Below are 17,226 nucleotides of genomic sequence, written 5' to 3'. Positions count from 1 at the left end.
TCAAAGAACTATTGCTGGTCCACTGTCGAGTGACCGAAGCAGAGAGTGAAGATTTATAGTCTGTTATTGGGGGGGATGCATCTCGGAAACCAGACAGATCAGTAAATATTTTGAGCAGAAATGTCAAACAATTATGCCATCAACACATCAGTAAGGGTCTAATCTGACCCTTGTTTCAGTAACAAGTATTCTAACACGTTACTATTTACAATCCAATAATCAGGATTCCAGGATGAACACTCACCTTAGCATTTGCCTCACAACTAGCAAGCTACATACTCTGGTAGCACAGACAGGCTACCAGATTCTGATATATCTTATTGGTCAAAAGACATTTTATTATTGGTCAAAATGCACTGATATAAATTGACTTGCAGTTGAACTAGTTCTACTTCTTTCTAAAACCAAAGTAAAAAACAAATAATAAAATAGGACTCGAAAGTTTTAAACTCAATACAGCAGTTTGACCAACAAAAATAAAATCTAAAAAACAAGTTTTGTTCTTCTTGAACAACTCTCTACATCAGTGCAACAGTTTGATCTACAAAATAAATAAAAATTATACTTTTCACATTTAACAGACACCTTAGCTTTTCACTGTTAACTCAGTATCACTTTCCAGCTCTGAATTCAGTAACTTACCAAACATCAGCCATAAAAAACACTGAAGAAAAAAGCCTAAATGTTTTTATTCTCCTGTCATTTTTAGCCGCAAACATTTAACTAACATTTAACCGCAAACATTTAACAGAAACACATATACGGATATGTGTTTCTGTCTCTGCCTCCCYCTGTCTCTCTGCAGCCTGATGTTCCTGCATGGATTCATGGATTTACAACAGACACTATAGTAATGTACTGTGTCAGAATGTGAACTAAATATATAAAGTATGTTTTTGTCATACAGAATGAGAATTTAAACGACTTCATTTTCAGATGTATACGTACTTACTTCTCAACTCTATTTACTTTGTAGCAAAAATTTTCACTAATTTATTTTTAAACCTCTCCTCAAGCACTTTTCTTATTGTCTCCTGTAATTAATATCATTTTTTATATAATTAATATAATTTTTATATCTTCACACTCTGAAACTCCACCTGGCTCTCCTATGCCTGATCTGCTCCTCTCATAATAAAATAATTTAGCTTATTTAAAAATTAAAAAGTTAATACATATTTCAATAAACTAAATGAAGACCTCACCAGAGCTTCACCTTTCTTCAACATCATTCTAGCACTGCTGTTCTCCTAAATGTCTAATATAATATAATATATCCATCCATTTTCTTGCACCCTTTTTCCCCTCAGTGGGGTCGGGAGGGGTGCTGGTGCCCATCTCCAGCCAACGTTGGGCGAGAGGCAGGGTACACCCTGGACAGGTCGCCAGTCTGTCGCAGGGCAACACAGAGACACACAGGACACACAACCATGCACACACACACCTAGGGGCAATTTGGAGAGGCCAATTAACCTGACAGTCATGTTTTTGGACTGTGAGAGGAAACCGGAGTACCCGGAGAAAACCCACGCACGCACAGGGAGAACATGCAAACTCCATGCAGAAAGACCCCAGGCCGGGAATCGAACCCAGAACCTTCTTGCTGCAAGGCAACAGCTCTACCAACTGCGCCACTGTGCAGCTTAATATATTATATTATATTATATTATATTATATTATATTATATAAATACATGTTAAGTGGTCGAGTATGATCAAGTGTTGCTCACTTTAAATAATAAAAAGGCTAATTTTGCTGCTTTTTCAGTCTCTGGAAGAGCTCTGCTAATGCGCTGTTGTGCGCCTTCAAAATAAAAGCATGCAAGTGGAAGATTTAAAAATTCTTCGCAACTGAGGTGAAATTATTGGGGGAGGGGGAATGTGACTCTCCAATATTGGGGGGGGGCATATCCCCCCGCCCCCCTTCCTACGCCTATGCACAAAACACTCATAACTAACAAGATTAGCTTCTGTGAGCCAGCTGCTCTCGGAAGCTGATGATGTGTGCGCTAATCTAGAGTGAGACACAAAAACTCAGATGCAGATGGCTTCAAGTCGCTTACAAAAGGCTATGTGGTCCTTCCTGGGAGCAACCAAACTGTCTGAGAAGGGACGATTTGAGTGTTGATCTCTAAATCCATTTAATCCTGGGCTTGGATTCTTGCTTAGGTGTCGCAATGCCGCATTAATGCGCCTCCACGTTATGGCCAGAAGAGATTTGGCCAGAATCAAAGATGCAGAGACATTAGCAGAACAAACTTTACACAAAGGGATTGTTGTACAGGGTTCCCACCATTTGTTCGTTGCGGAACTCCGTCGGGCTGCACATTTTTAGTAAAGAATTTGGAATTGCTAAAACAAATAGTTGGGCAGGGCTGCAACTGTATCTGTTCATTATTACCACTKTAACAAAAAAAGTCCAACATAAGAATTTTCACACTGTTCCCGGTCACTTACCCTAGACTTTTTTAGAACATTGCTCTGTCCCTGTTGACACAAAGGGTGCGAAACGTGGCCCCAGAATCCTTGTTCTCATTATATGGCTGGATTTAAAGGTATGGTGAGGTTAAGATCCTTACCCGACTTTAAGTCCTGCACCTTTTCCTCGCAGCACTTTTCACCTCACAGAAAAAAAAAAAAAGATGAACTGATATGACTTTGAATGAATACTGCCACCCGGAGAAAGACAGAACATGAAATTATGGTGAATAACATAAAAATGCGCTATAGAAATACACTGAACAGCCGCAAGTTAAAGAACAAGTAATTCTGCCCCTCCAGAAACGGAACCACATGTGGAGAAGCAGCATTCAGCTTCAATGCACCACAAATCTGGAACAAACTTCCAGAAAACTGCAAAACAGCTGAAACACTGAGTTCCTTTAAATTCAGGCTAATAACCCAACTGTTTAGAGTTGCTTTTGAAACATCATAAATGAAACATTAATCAGTATTTTGATGTGTAACAATGGCACTTGACAAAATGTAATGCTTCAACTGTTTGACTGTCTATGACTTTGTATTTTTGTGTTTTTACGATTTAAAGCTCTTGTTGCTGAAATGTGTTGTACAAATAAAATCGACTGACGGATGAAATTATTTAGTGTTGTAGAAATTATGGTGCTCTGAATTTGATTTTCCATGAAATAATGGAATGTATTTGTTTTATATTGGGGAAACTGTATAACAGGTTTAGCAAGAAAACTTGACAAATTCAACGAGTTTACAAAATCCATAATGTAATAAATAGTATAATTGGGCATCCGAAGGTATGAGGTCATTTGCAGCCATAGCCATGTGTCACCTCGGTGCAGTACTACTTTTAATCCGCCACTAATGTGTCCTTTGGGGCCTTTGTTGCTTTTAGGCTTCAATCTGACCTCCCATACCTTGTAAGACTCTTACTCTGATCAAACCTGTGAATCCTGGATTATAACGCAATTAACGCTCATCACAGTGCAACCAAGGTAAGAAGTCTTGACACCTACGGTGTTTGCTGAAAAGTTCCTCTTGTAATCTCGCTTACTTGATTAAGTGGTTCACCACCCTGTATGGTCTCCTCGGAAAACCTCTGCTAAACCGCTGAAATAAGCGGTTTATTTGACTTTTAGCACAAGATTTTTGTTGCATTAACAAACAGCTTCTCAATTGTCACAGCATAGACGTCCGAAGGGTTTCGCTTCATGCCGCAGAAGACRAACGTGAATACTGAGGATACCGAGAAGTCTGTCCGGGCTCACTCAAACTTTCCACTTCCAAATTTGGTGTTAGAAAGCAAAATTTATAGTTCTTTGAATCACAGCAAGTTGCCCAATTCCTGAAGCTTGAAAGCAGCCCCAATCCATAAACCACCACCAAGCATGACTTTAGATATTGTATTTTTTTTTGTCCTGTGTTTTATGGCTGATTTAGGCTTGCAATGGTTTAGATCTCATTCTGTTTTGTTTGCTTCATGCGAGAGTTGTCTGTGAACTTTGTGTATTTAAACAGGTCTTACTTAAGTAGGTTCAATAAGTGGGATTCTTTCTCTCTTAATGAACGACATCATAATATAAAAATCTGACTATCTTTGTCTGGAATTAACATTTACTTGGTTATCTAAAGATTTAAATGCGTCAAAACATCAAAAGCAAAATAAATATGTCATAGAAAAATACTTTTTTCAAAGCACTTTTGATTATATTTGTTGTGAAAATATCAATGATCATAACATATCAACTCTTCTTTGTGAATTTGTGATAGGAGTCAAAAACACTTGGACCATGCATTGAGTTCCAGACATGGCATAGCCCTGGATTTCCCACAGGAGACCTTAGAAGTACAGCAAGAAGGGTAGACCAGACTGAGGAAGTTAAATTAGGCGACAGTGATCGATTGACAACTAACATATGGAAGAAATTTTAATGTTTCAAATGCTTGGCGAATGTATTCTGTTTTAAAGCATGGTTCTCTGTTGGGTAAAATAGCGTCCCAACACCGGTTAATTGAACATAAGCAGTTGTTTTTCATGTTGAACTTAAGATAATCTTGTCAAGGATGTAGGGTCATCTATGGCCAATCCCCAGAACACAGATGCACCTTTGAAATGTAGAGCAAAGTTAAGCAGGGTCATAACAGGACAGAAAACAGGTTTGTCAAAACACAAATTACCTGCTGCAGACTACAAAAGCCCTTTTTTGACTGAAGAATCCATTCAAAAGATTAAGGCTGAGGACTAGATGCCATTACCTATCCTCAAATGAACTTCATGGACAGTAATGTCACCCAGAGGACTGGGCAGTTTATTGAGCTCTTCACCCTAAATAGAAGGAGAAGGTAAGGCCGCTTCACAAAGACACCTAATTTTAACCTCTTGTGTCTGTGATCTCATTATTTCTAATCCCAAATTTAAGTTCACATGGAAAATGAAGGCCTTGGCTCAGGTTTTTTTGTTCCAGAATCATCAGCGTCAAGTTAACCCTAATTATACAGTTGTAAGAACGGTCTCGATCGGATTTAGTTTGACCGTTTCTCAGACATTTTAAAATAGTTAACAGAAGTTGGGACTTTTTCCATTTTTTGTGCATTGGGATAAAAGGAGAGTGTGGAGGAAAAAAAACGTCGTTGATAAGCACAAACAGGAAACATGAAGATTCAAGAGGCAAAGATGGATGCTTCTTAGCAAGTTCAAACAGGGAATATAATATGGTTACTATGAATTTGAAATATAGCTACATGTGTACTAGAGACAGTTTATTTGCAAATCTGGTTATTTCCTTTTAAGTTTACAAAACCACAATGCAAAATACATTTGTGAGCAATGAAACACTCAACTTATTGTATCCCAACACCAAGGAGGAATTCAATTCATCATCTCTCCCTCCTCTATGGAAGCTAAGATCACAACTTAGTTCATCTCCAACTTGGGCGGGTGAATGATCTGAACCAACTTCAGCAAATTTGATCAAACACTCACCCCACCTCCAGCCTAGTCTCCCCTACTGCAACCCCACTTATCTTTGACGACTGCCTTCTTTTCTTCTGTCAACTTCTCACCTCTCAGCTGTCAACCATTCTCTCTGTTCCAGACTCCATTCCGACCACCACGACCACCATCTTTTCCCTATCAACACTTCAAGCGAGAAATGAACAGCAAAAAATACAGGTGTGAGACGCTGCAGGTCCTCTCAAGAGGTTGGTTGATAACCATCTTCGCCCCTCGCTGAGGTACCTGCTACAGCTTACCTACCAGTCTGGCATTGGGGTGGACGACGCCTTGCACTGAGCTCTGACCCACCTGGAGAAGCCTGGAAGCACTGCGAGGGTCGTGTTCTTTGATTTCTATAGTGCTTTTAAAACTATCCAGCCAGACTTTTGAGGGTTACATGGGAGATGTCAGGGGTGGCTCACCACCTGTCCKAGTGGATACTGAACTATGTCACYGAGTGCTCCCATTATGTGAGKATGTATAACCATGTCTCTGACAGGCTGGTTTGCTGTACAGAGACTCTGCAGAGAACTRCACCATGTTCAGCCTCTACATGACAGACTTTTCCATCCAATTCTAAGGCTTCCATCTTTTGGAGCGCAGAGAGTGCTCCTGGAGACCCTTTCTGACATGGTGGTGATATAAGCCATCTTCTATKCTGTAGTTTGTTGGGGCAGCAGCTTACCTATAGCCCATGGCCAAGGACACGGTTAGATAAGCTCATCAGGAAGGCCAACTCTGTCCTTGGATGGCCCCTCGACCCAGAAGGACATYGCTCTCGTCTCCCACCACACGCATGAAGCTGTAGCAGAAATGGAGAGCTCATTCWGCGACAGACTGATGCASTCTCGGTGCACAAAGGCCTGTTATTAAAGATCCTTCTCAAMAGCAGCACTAGTGATATCGACAAACTCAATAAGTGTTTACAACTTTGCTGGTATTTACRACATTTTTCAGTTTCTTATAGTCTGCTGTTATTTTKTTCTTGCACAAATACATGCATATGTGTTTTTCTTCTCAGTTTTGTCTTGTTAGCTGCCAGTCTATGCACAAAATTGTGCTTTCGTGTTTGTTTCGATGTGAAAACGTCTACAGTGATAATCCATGAAGGAGATAATATTGAAGGACATGTGGCCTCCAATAAGGATTTTTTTTTGTATCATTTCAAAAATCAACATGATTTTCAAAAGACATTCACTTTTTATAGCGGSGTGTCTTCTCCCCACTCTCTTTGTCAAGCCTTCTGCCTGCTGATARGGAGAAAGGTAGTTTTAACCAAACCTTGGGTTAGAAATTGAGACCCAGTTTGTTTGATTAGAAAAGTGATATGAAGAAGGCTCATTATGTTTCACACACAGCCATTTTCAACCAAATGATTAGTCTTTGGTAATCTTTACATGAGACACTAACACATTTATTTGGTTTGKAAACCTACTTAAACCAACCCGGAGGAGTTATATCAATCCAAGTCCATATTTAACCAYGGACTGGGTTAACACAATACTCCAAATTGTGTTCCTTTTTTTTTTTTTTTCAACCCAGCTGACATTTCGAGTCAGTTAAAGCAGTGTTCCCCAACCCTGGTCTTCAAGGCACACTGCCCTGCATGTTTAGACGTTTCCCTGCTTTAGCACACCCCATTCAGATGATTGCAGTTCAGAAAAAGCTTATTAATCAACCATCAATTGAAATCATGTGTGTTGAAGCACGGAAATACCTAAAACATGCAGGGCAGTGTGCCTTGAGGACCAGGGTTGAAAAACACWGAGTTAAAGCATAAAATGTACTTTTTGGGTCACTAAGTTGTAAATTCAAGGGGTAATCAGGAAACATGAGACACAGCTAGGAGCAATCAAGGGCAGACRAGACAACACGGGAACTTAATTGACACACAGAAAAACCAAATCCTCGCACTTCCTCTATTAAAGTTTCCTCTTCATTAGCTTCATGACTTCCTTCAGTTTGGCTACTTTCCCTTCTATAGCTGACAGAAAAACAGCAAACGAAGGCATTCGAAAACCARATATTATTAAAAGTGGCAATATTTCAACACATGGTTYTATTCTATATTATAGTGGGCCAAATGTATTAAAGGTTAAACTGATACTCTCACCCGCATCTGACACCGCCAGTTTCATTAACAGGATTAAAAAGAGGACACTGTAAGACTTTTATCCAGCCCTGAGTAGGAAGCACTGATCTCTTAAAGTTACAAATAACTTGGTTTAATAAAAAAAAAAAGTACTTCAAAAATAACATTCATAGCTCACATACATGAAGACAGATTAGTTTATTACTTAACAGTTTTAGTTTATGCCTGTCAGTTTAAAGACCAGAYCTGTGTGGTACAGATGTGAGAAATAAGTGAGAAACTCTTCAACCTCAAGTGAGGAAACCTGCCCCACTCTCCTGGACAATACCTGTAAAGTCTTCTTTCATCAATAAATGTCCRAGACCAATCTAAGTAACCACGTCTCAGTGTTTCTTCAATACACCCACATAATGTTGTTACCCCAAAATGCTGCCAATTTTAAGAAGTTAACCTGTTCATTTTGTATCTAAACAGCTAAACATACAACAGTTCTTGTCCTAATATGTTGGTTTATTTCCTTTTATTTCCCTATGACATGTTTGTGCTTAAAGTACATCCGTTACTCAAATGCCTTTACAACCATCACATTATGTCATTTCTCAAATAAACTAGATAAATAGCAACATAGTATGTAAATCTCTTACTTTAGAAAAAAATATATACTCTACTGGACAACAGCCTAGTTGTCCAGTAGAGTATACTGGACAACTAGCCTGACCAGGAGCTGGCGTTCCTGGTCAGGAACGCCAGCTCACAAAGCAGCAAAGCTGAGTGTCATGTAATATTGAGTACTGTGGACCCTTTTTGTCATCCTAGTTCCCACCTAACACTGTCAGATGCCTCGAGGCATGGACATTTTTAGCTATAAAATGTCCCATTGGCTTTCCTTGCTTTTAGGACAAGAGGGGRAAAAAAGTGTTGAGACTACAGGAGACACTTAATGCTCATGTTTTGACATCAGGTGTTCTAAAAKATGCAAAAGATGAAGCTTAAATAAGACATTTTGGCTCCTCCAAATATATTTTTTAATCCCTAGATGACAATTTGGCTCGGAGGAATTTTAATAAGAGAAGCAAATTACRCAGCTCCTTCAGGGACTACTTMCAACCGGTCCTTAGCWGGAGTCTCCTYCCTCATCACTTGTCCTGTCGTTCACTTCGCGGCCGACCTATCGCTTGAAATCAGCCGCGGGTCATTTACGTGCTGTGTTTCTTGCCTTTCCATCATGAGCCAGAGGGCTTAATACCGCCCCCACCTCTCCTTAGTGTGTCTAAGACTGTGACGCGCTGTCCTCAGAATTTGGGTTTATCTAGTGACGACTTACAAAGACACTGCAGATGCGCGACAGTCCACGTCTCTAGGTTTCCCCCTGTGAGTGGTCCTGTTCGAGTTAGGTTTATTTTTAATTAACTTTTTTCACCAGCTTTACGTATGATCCTCATATGCGCCGTTCCCTCTGTAGACGTTTACTAATGGATCGATTCACGTGTAAATGCACGGGCTTTCAAGATGTATTGGTAATGATACAAAGAATTCAATACACTCCCTCAACAGTTCCTGTTTCAAGCGCACTCGCTGAGTGTCTTCTGCTGCGGTTCCCATGGCTTACCAACCTTTCCGAGTTGACGGAGGAGACGCCTTTTCTCTGCCAGCGTTCATTCCCAGCGCACAGTCCTCACTTGTCCCCTCCATAGCCGCGGACGCACGGCTGCGCGCAGCTATGGAGCTCCGGAGTCGGCCAGCACACCCGCGGACCACGAAGCGCCACGAACAGCCCGAGCAATGGTTGAATGACGATCCGAAAGTCACGCTGGAATCAAAGGATTTGTGGAGTGAATTTCACAAGATGGGGACTGAGATGGTTATCACGAAGTCTGGGAGGCAAGTAGATCTGACGCACTAAGAAAACAAACTGCTGGATTTTAACCAATAAAACCAGTGGCCATTTCATTTTAGTTAAGACATTTATTTGAACAAAAAATATGATAGGTTTAACAACTACTTGAATAATTAAGTTCTAGCAAAATTAATGAMGTTGAGGGTTTTTAAATCAACACCAACAACTTGGCAGGGAAAAGTAGGCTACTACTATTACTATGGAATTTTGGCCGTCAGCAAATTTTACCTTTGTGGTGTAGCTAAACTAGCAAAGTATAGAATGTTACTGATAAAATAACTTTTAGAATCTGTTCTAGCAAGGTGTAATTTATAGATTGTCTTACACCGTGTAGATAGGTCATTATTGGACTTGTCGGAAACAGTTAAGAAACTTCGCTTACTAGAAAATTCAACTTTGCCTTAGTGTTTTTACTAGTTAGGTCAAAACTGAAATAGTGACAAACTTTTTAATTTCTTTCTAAAAATACTAAATTTAAAGTTATTCCCTTATAACCACGCAGAGATGTTTCAATCATAAACAAGCTTCTGGGTTAAGAAGCCTAGCTTGCTAGCTCGACTTTAGCATTCGCTCAGTTACTAAACTAGTTTAGGCATGAAATATTACTGAAAGAGTAATGCATTTTTTAAATCCATTCTAAGGAGGTGTCGTTTCAACTTTGCCATTATAACTGCAGCTAAGATGCATTATTAAGTGACAAAAATGGTCTTGGGGACAGGAAGTTCAACTTACTACCAAGCTTAACTTTAATATTACCACTTTTGCTAACATAGCCAAAACTGGAAACAAGCTTGAATTTCTGGTGGAACTGAATTTACTTTAACTATCTTAACAGTTCTTACATTTTTGAAATTTTGCAAGTTTATATTGTGCAAATTGGTAGGCTATAGATTTAAAATGCAGGTATAGAAACATCTTAGTCTACTATATTAGCAATATATGGCGATGTGTTGTATTCCCTGATAAATACAGAACACCACTGTTAACTGAACAATGTTGAAGTATATTCTAGTGAAAATGTTTAGGTAGGATTGCTATTTTTAATGTAATAGTAAAGTAACATTAGATTTGAAAACTATAATAGAGGCTTAAATTACATTTTAATATTTAGGCAAGAACTGAATACCCTCCACATTTTCTTTTGCACAGTTAATATCAAGATTGTTGGAAATATTGTCATAGAGAAAAAGCTTTTCTAGTTAACAGTTTAAAAAAGTAGTGAACTAAAAAGTCGGGGCAATTCCATAGACATGTGAATTTTTGACAAGAAAACTGTCCTCAAGTTGACTCATTGGTAAAATATGCTTTCAAGAACCGCCTGTCACGATAAACGATAAATCAACTAATCGCACGATAAATTAAATCTATCAACCTCATTTTAATTATCGGCTTTCTTCCTGCCGTTTTTTCTTTCTGTTGATGCCACTGAATGAAAAAGGCTCAACTCCGGTGCTCTTCACTGACCCTCCCTTCCTATTTCCTTAGTGTAATGCCCAGCACACACTTCAAGAGTTGTCGGCCCATTTTCAAAACCTGAGAGACCACCACTAGCCGACAGAAAGCCTAGGCATAACGGTTCGATCGGGTTCGTCGTGCCTTGTGGTGTCCAGCCACATGGATACCACAATTTTAAAACCAGGCATTAATCAGTGTTTTACTAGAATCTGCCTGTGATGCATGTGGCTAGAGTCAGCGTAAAGTTTGACCCTTGTCATTTCTATATTCTTTGCACAAAATGTTGAATAAATATAAATGTTGTTTCCACATATCATCTCCAATGTCCGCTGGATTTTGCCGTGTCAGCTGTTTGGGATTCCCCTTRTTATTTCCCCTCGGAAAGCAAGGAGGAGAATCCGCGCTTTCTGATTGGCTACCTGTCACAGTCAGCGTTAAGCTCCCAGTCGGGGAAAACCCCTGATTTAGATCGGAGCGGCCACGACGATCTACATCACACTACAGGATGATCGGTTACAAAATCACCAGCGACAATCTTAGATCGGCCAACGTTCTAAGATTATCTTAAGGGGAAAATAGAGGCAAAAAATCGTGTAGTGTGAACTATTGCATTAGGTAGTCGGATGTGCCCATCTTCTCTATTTAAATCTAGTGATTACTGAAGGGCAATATAGTACAGACTTCATAATCTGCACTCTTTTGGTTGAATGCATTATTTATTTCCACTTTGGCTTTATGTTGTTTAGTTTTTATTAAAGTACGTTTTTTGTTAATGGAGACTGAGAATCCATTTTATTATTGTTTTTGGTTGTTTTGTTTATTTAGTTTATTAGTTCCAGTGTTATGTGTTCTTTTGAAAATAAAATGTATCTATCTATGGCAGGAAATCACATGCGTTATTACGTAATTTCCGTTAAATCAGTGTCAAAAGGTCTTGAAACAATATTATAGTTTATCGCAATAATTTTTTTAGACAATTAATCGCTCAGCAAAATTTGTTATTGTGACAGGCCTAACCGCACATTATTTTAATTCTTGCATAATTTTCCACACTCAATTGTCAACAACAGGAGGATGTTTCCACCCTTCAAGGTGTGTGTGGATGGGCTGAACGAAAGCACAAAATACATCCTGCTGATGGATATTGTTGCAGTTGACGACTGCCGCTACAAGTTTCACAACTCCCAGTGGACAGTTGCTGGAAAAGCCGACCCGGAGATGCCAAAGCGGATGTACATCCACCCAGACAGTCCGTCCAAAGGGGAGCAGTGGATGAGCAAGCCTGTTGCTTTTCACAAGCTCAAACTCACCAACAACATGTCGGATAGGCATGGATTTGTAAGTAGCATTCAGTTCTAAATATTTAAAAATTGTAGGTAATGATAATTTTGCTTATGACCGTTGTTGATTTTCCAGACAATCCTAAATTCCATGCATAAGTATCAACCGAGGTTTCACATTGTAAGAGCCAATGACATTATGAAGCTCCCATACAGCACCTTCAGAACCTATGTTTTCCCRGAGACTGAGTTCATTGCTGTCACTGCCTATCAGAATGAAAAGGTAACTCATAATTTTGAGACTAGAAATATTGCTTGTCCTTGTTTAAGGAATAAGTTGCACATTTTCTTCCTTCACTATGTAGATAACGCAGCTGAAAATTGACAACAATCCCTTTGCCAAAGGGTTCAGAAATACCGGAAATGGAAGACGAGAGAAAAGGTAGGYATACTAACATTTWATTATGTGAACTTAGTACAACAGTTTTTCCACATTTTGACACATGGAGTTTTGGGTGTTGTATTTTACAGGGGCAAACAGCTTAGTAAATCAGACCAGGAYGGTGATGATTCTGACGACTCATCTGGACAACCCAGTGCTAGTGARCCATTTTATTCTCCTCTGGAACTGGTCAGCAGCCCTCTGATGTCCACGCCAACCTGCCAWGGTGTGTTAACTTACTGTGTGCTTTTAAATAGACATGCTTTTTTTTTTTTAGAACTAACTAGCTAATTAATTAAATGTGATGAACTTAAAAGCAAGCAGGAGACAAGCAAAATCCCCAAAATTGTGCTTCATATTAGATTGACAATGAGCACAAATCCAGAAACCAAAAATACAGGAGAAGTCAAAGTCCAACCTGCAAAAGCCAGGCCTTGTGTAGATGAACTAGTAACTTTAAACTACTAATAACAAATATATTCTTTCTCTTTTAGCAAATATGCTGTAAATGCACAGTGAGCACGGAGAGCACCCATATTAAATTTTAACTCTATTCTGTAACAGAAATTCACCAAAAACTTTTTTTCCCCATGTCACCCCAATATTCCTTTGTGTTYATTAAATCTTCTGATTCCAATATATTGGCCACAAATTTGGTTCTAATAAAAGCTCAAAAAGTTTCAGCTTGCTTATTACCCCATCATACAATGACACGCATTACCCCAAAATGTTCTCGTTTTAAAACTTTTTCATGTGTTTCCTTACAGATGCAAAAGAAATTGAAAGCGATTCAGATATTTACCCTGAAGACGATGACATTTTGGAAGCCGGCCTTCCCAAGACTGCATCAACATTAACTATGAACCTGATGGATGAGGACGTTCYGCAAAACATGCCTGATTTTAGGCAAAGCCACAAGAAAAAGGATGGATCAAGGGAGATAATTATGCAAAGAGAACATGATGACAACCAATACGTTATAAAAGTGGGTCCTTTTAAAAACCAAAGGAGCGTAATCAAAGATAGAGGGCTATCTACAATGTCTCGATCACAAAGCCTAAGCTGCTTCAGTAATTGTCACGGTYCAACTTTMGATTTCYCGAGTGGCTATGAGCAACCATTTGTCACTCTACAAGAATCTTTTCAAGAAAAAAGGCAGCTACCACCGACAGGGAAGGGGYTTTCCTCTTTGTGTGTGGGACCTGRATTTACACCCTTGACTGGAATTAACAACTTTGAACAAGGAGGACTCTCGTGTCAAAGCATCCGGGCTTCGGCTCCATTTCCCTTCTCAAAACACACATTGGGATCTCAGGTAGGCTTTCAGAAATGCACTCAATTCTGTCATTGCACAATATTTATTCCCACCTATCTAGTATATTGTAGAATAACTACTTGGGATAATAAAAGCTGAAAGTATTGCCATGTAGAATAATTTTCTTAAGACCTTCCTGTTAGCACCTCTAAATGGGATTTCATAAGTTTGAATTTGAAGTTTTTTTTAATCTCCAACAAAAAGGTTCCCCTCTTTTAAATCCATGTTGAAGTTTCATCTACCAGACCCACTGAGTTTTAGTCATAAGTATCTCAAATGTAACAAAAAAAACAAAAAACAATATGTCATGGATACCTTCATAGAACATATCTAATATCAAACAACATAGAAAGTGAAAACCAGAACACCTAAAGTCTGGGTCATTTCATGTGGGGTGATGAGTTGATTTGTGGAGACAGAAAATATGATTAAGACTCATTAACCAGACGTAACTGTTTCTAATGTTTCTCTGAGGTAATTAGATATTTTAAGTTGTTAGATGCCCATATATTTTCTATAGCTATCACTGGCTAACTGTTTACTTTTCCAGCAAGATAGGTAAGACAGCTTTGTACTTTTATCACATCCTTGAGTTGTATTCAAGACCATCATCATTATGTGCACACAGATTTAAATGAAAGACATTGAAGGGGTACTTCAAAATGCCAAAAGGTTACAAWCCAGAAATATCTGACACGTATTGGGTAATAATCTAGTCAACTTCATTTAGTTTAAATTCAGATTAGCTAGTCTTAGAAGATAAAGTTAACAACTAGTACGAGAGAGACCAAGACTGAAGTGGACTTCTACTGTGCTGAAAAAATCTTCAGTCTCAGAAATATTCTAGTGGTTTATGCAGACACAACTTTATAAACTTCTAGTCTAAACCTTTCTCTCAATTGCAGCTGAAGGTTGTTCAACTTTAGTTTACAATTATTAAGACAAGAAATTGAGGAAGGATGTGTTGTGCTACTTCTTACCTTCCTRTTTGAAACAAGAGCTYCAAAAAATGTAAAAAGCATTTTGAGTYGATGGCGAAAAACTGGTCCAGCTCCCTCTCGGAATAGCCTTTAGCTTCATCCTATGAGACAAACCAATTTGGATTTACATTAAATAAGGATGCCAAGAGAGGTTATCTACTGCAGGTAACTCTGATTCAAAATGCTGAATGCTTTAATCCAGGGATAGCTTGTGGTCTATTTTTGGTTTGGTATTAAGATCAACGTAAGGTGCAAGCAAAGCTTAAGTCTGGAATCTGAAGAATGATTTTAACTGAGTCGCAGCACCATTCTACAACACTGTTCTAATAATTAACGCTGTTCTAATAATTAATTTATTTTCCCCAAACAGGGAGTCACTCTGTCATCTGTCGATGGAATGCCATCATATCCATACCACTGTGTGGCACCAATAGGAGTGAGTGTTTCAGCTCTCCCAACCAGCTCTGCCACGCCGTCACTTTCTGGAATCCGTCATCACCGAAACMGTCARCCTTGGTTGAGATTAAGTCCATATCAGATCCCACCATCTTTCACTTCTTGCCAAAATTTCCTAACGACCATCCTGCCTGGAAGGTCATCTTCGCAGCCTGAGCTGTCCAAGTATNTTCTCTCAATTGCAGCTGAAGGTTGTTCAACTTTAGTTTACAATTATTAAGACAAGAAATTGAGGAAGGATGTGTTGTGCTACTTCTTACCTTCCTRTTTGAAACAAGAGCTYCAAAAAATGTAAAAAGCATTTTGAGTYGATGGCGAAAAACTGGTCCAGCTCCCTCTCGGAATAGCCTTTAGCTTCATCCTATGAGACAAACCAATTTGGATTTACATTAAATAAGGATGCCAAGAGAGGTTATCTACTGCAGGTAACTCTGATTCAAAATGCTGAATGCTTTAATCCAGGGATAGCTTGTGGTCTATTTTTGGTTTGGTATTAAGATCAACGTAAGGTGCAAGCAAAGCTTAAGTCTGGAATCTGAAGAATGATTTTAACTGAGTCGCAGCACCATTCTACAACACTGTTCTAATAATTAACGCTGTTCTAATAATTAATTTATTTTCCCCAAACAGGGAGTCACTCTGTCATCTGTCGATGGAATGCCATCATATCCATACCACTGTGTGGCACCAATAGGAGTGAGTGTTTCAGCTCTCCCAACCAGCTCTGCCACGCCGTCACTTTCTGGAATCCGTCATCACCGAAACMGTCARCCTTGGTTGAGATTAAGTCCATATCAGATCCCACCATCTTTCACTTCTTGCCAAAATTTCCTAACGACCATCCTGCCTGGAAGGTCATCTTCGCAGCCTGAGCTGTCCAAGTATRGAAGCAAAGACTGGAGTTTGCCATCCGGACGCCACAGTTACCAAGCAAAGGCCATGCAAAAAACTTTCCCCAATTGTTATGGGGTTTGCTGATGAACTACAACACACTTTCAGGATTGGCAAGTTGCACACGAATAGCAACTAAAAATAAATAACTAGTGAAAAACAACGGTTCTGTTGTTTTTATTTCCCTCTCATGAGGATATCTGCATCCACTCAATTCCAGGTCAAGACGACACATTTACAGGCTCTAGCAAACCTAAGATTGAAATAGCTGCTTTAAAGTTTTCCATGAGGAAGTGATTACAAAGATTTTAAAATATTTAATCTAATATATCAACCAAATTTTTCAGATGCATTCATATGATACGCCACAGAATTGAGAAGCCAGTAACAGACCTGATGATCATTTAAGATCGATTAGATTAATGCGTCAACATGCAGTCATGTTCCAAGAGTTTTAAATGGATTTGGGAGGAAGATTCCGCCTTCCAGCCCGGATCAGAATGTGTCTGGATGTTAGGCCTAATCCTTTAAGTTAATTTGGGTAATTAATCYGTCTGTTTCATTAGAGGACTTCYGTACACTTTTTCAGTGAGGACATCCTACGTGGTTGTATTTGTCCCCGGTCTCTCCATTTTCGTCTCGGTGATGGCATTAAAGGAGGCATTTTAAGGCAAAGTAAATTCTTGSTCTAAYWGCCTTAATTAGACTAAGACCTAATCTGAAATTTCCTTTACTCTGATCAGTGTCCGTAGTAATAAGGTTGGACGCTCCTTTTCACCCTCTAACTGGACATCTACTGACTGGACACCCAAAATACCAACACAAGCTTCATGCATTAAGTTTGTCTTTCAAGCATAAATGGGACTTCTGCCAGAGACACAAGCCAGAATCTGCAGGCTGTCAGTTTTTGCCACTATATATAATTTATGCCTGCCTACACAGTTCAGTAAAA

At 39.1% G+C, this 17,226-nt stretch overlaps 2 protein-coding genes across 2 annotated transcripts; both read left to right on the top strand.

The window, feature by feature from the left end:
• Window positions 1-8,694: 8,694 nt before the first annotated feature.
• On the top strand, window positions 8,695-12,636 carry LOC103475881 (T-box transcription factor TBX2b-like). Its single transcript, XM_017308475.1, has 4 exons — window positions 8,695-9,439; window positions 11,981-12,248; window positions 12,327-12,473; window positions 12,556-12,636. Exons 1-4 carry the CDS (start codon window positions 9,159-9,161, stop codon window positions 12,634-12,636), a joined length of 777 nt encoding a protein of 258 aa, XP_017163964.1. The 5' UTR covers window positions 8,695-9,158.
• Window positions 12,637-13,367: 731 nt separating this feature from the next.
• On the top strand, window positions 13,368-16,255 carry LOC108165634 (T-box transcription factor TBX2-B-like). Its single transcript, XM_017308505.1, has 3 exons — window positions 13,368-13,947; window positions 15,298-15,548; window positions 16,078-16,255. The coding sequence occupies exons 1-3, from the start codon at window positions 13,384-13,386 to the stop codon at window positions 16,253-16,255; spliced, it is 993 nt and encodes a 330-aa protein (XP_017163994.1). The 5' UTR covers window positions 13,368-13,383.
• Window positions 16,256-17,226: the final 971 nt, after the last annotated feature.

The sequence above is a fragment of the Poecilia reticulata genome, linkage group LG14, assembly GCF_000633615.1.
Source record: "Poecilia reticulata strain Guanapo linkage group LG14, Guppy_female_1.0+MT, whole genome shotgun sequence".
In the NCBI taxonomy this organism is placed as follows: domain Eukaryota; kingdom Metazoa; phylum Chordata; class Actinopteri; order Cyprinodontiformes; family Poeciliidae; genus Poecilia; species Poecilia reticulata.
This window is presented reverse-complemented; position numbering and strand designations above follow the sequence as displayed.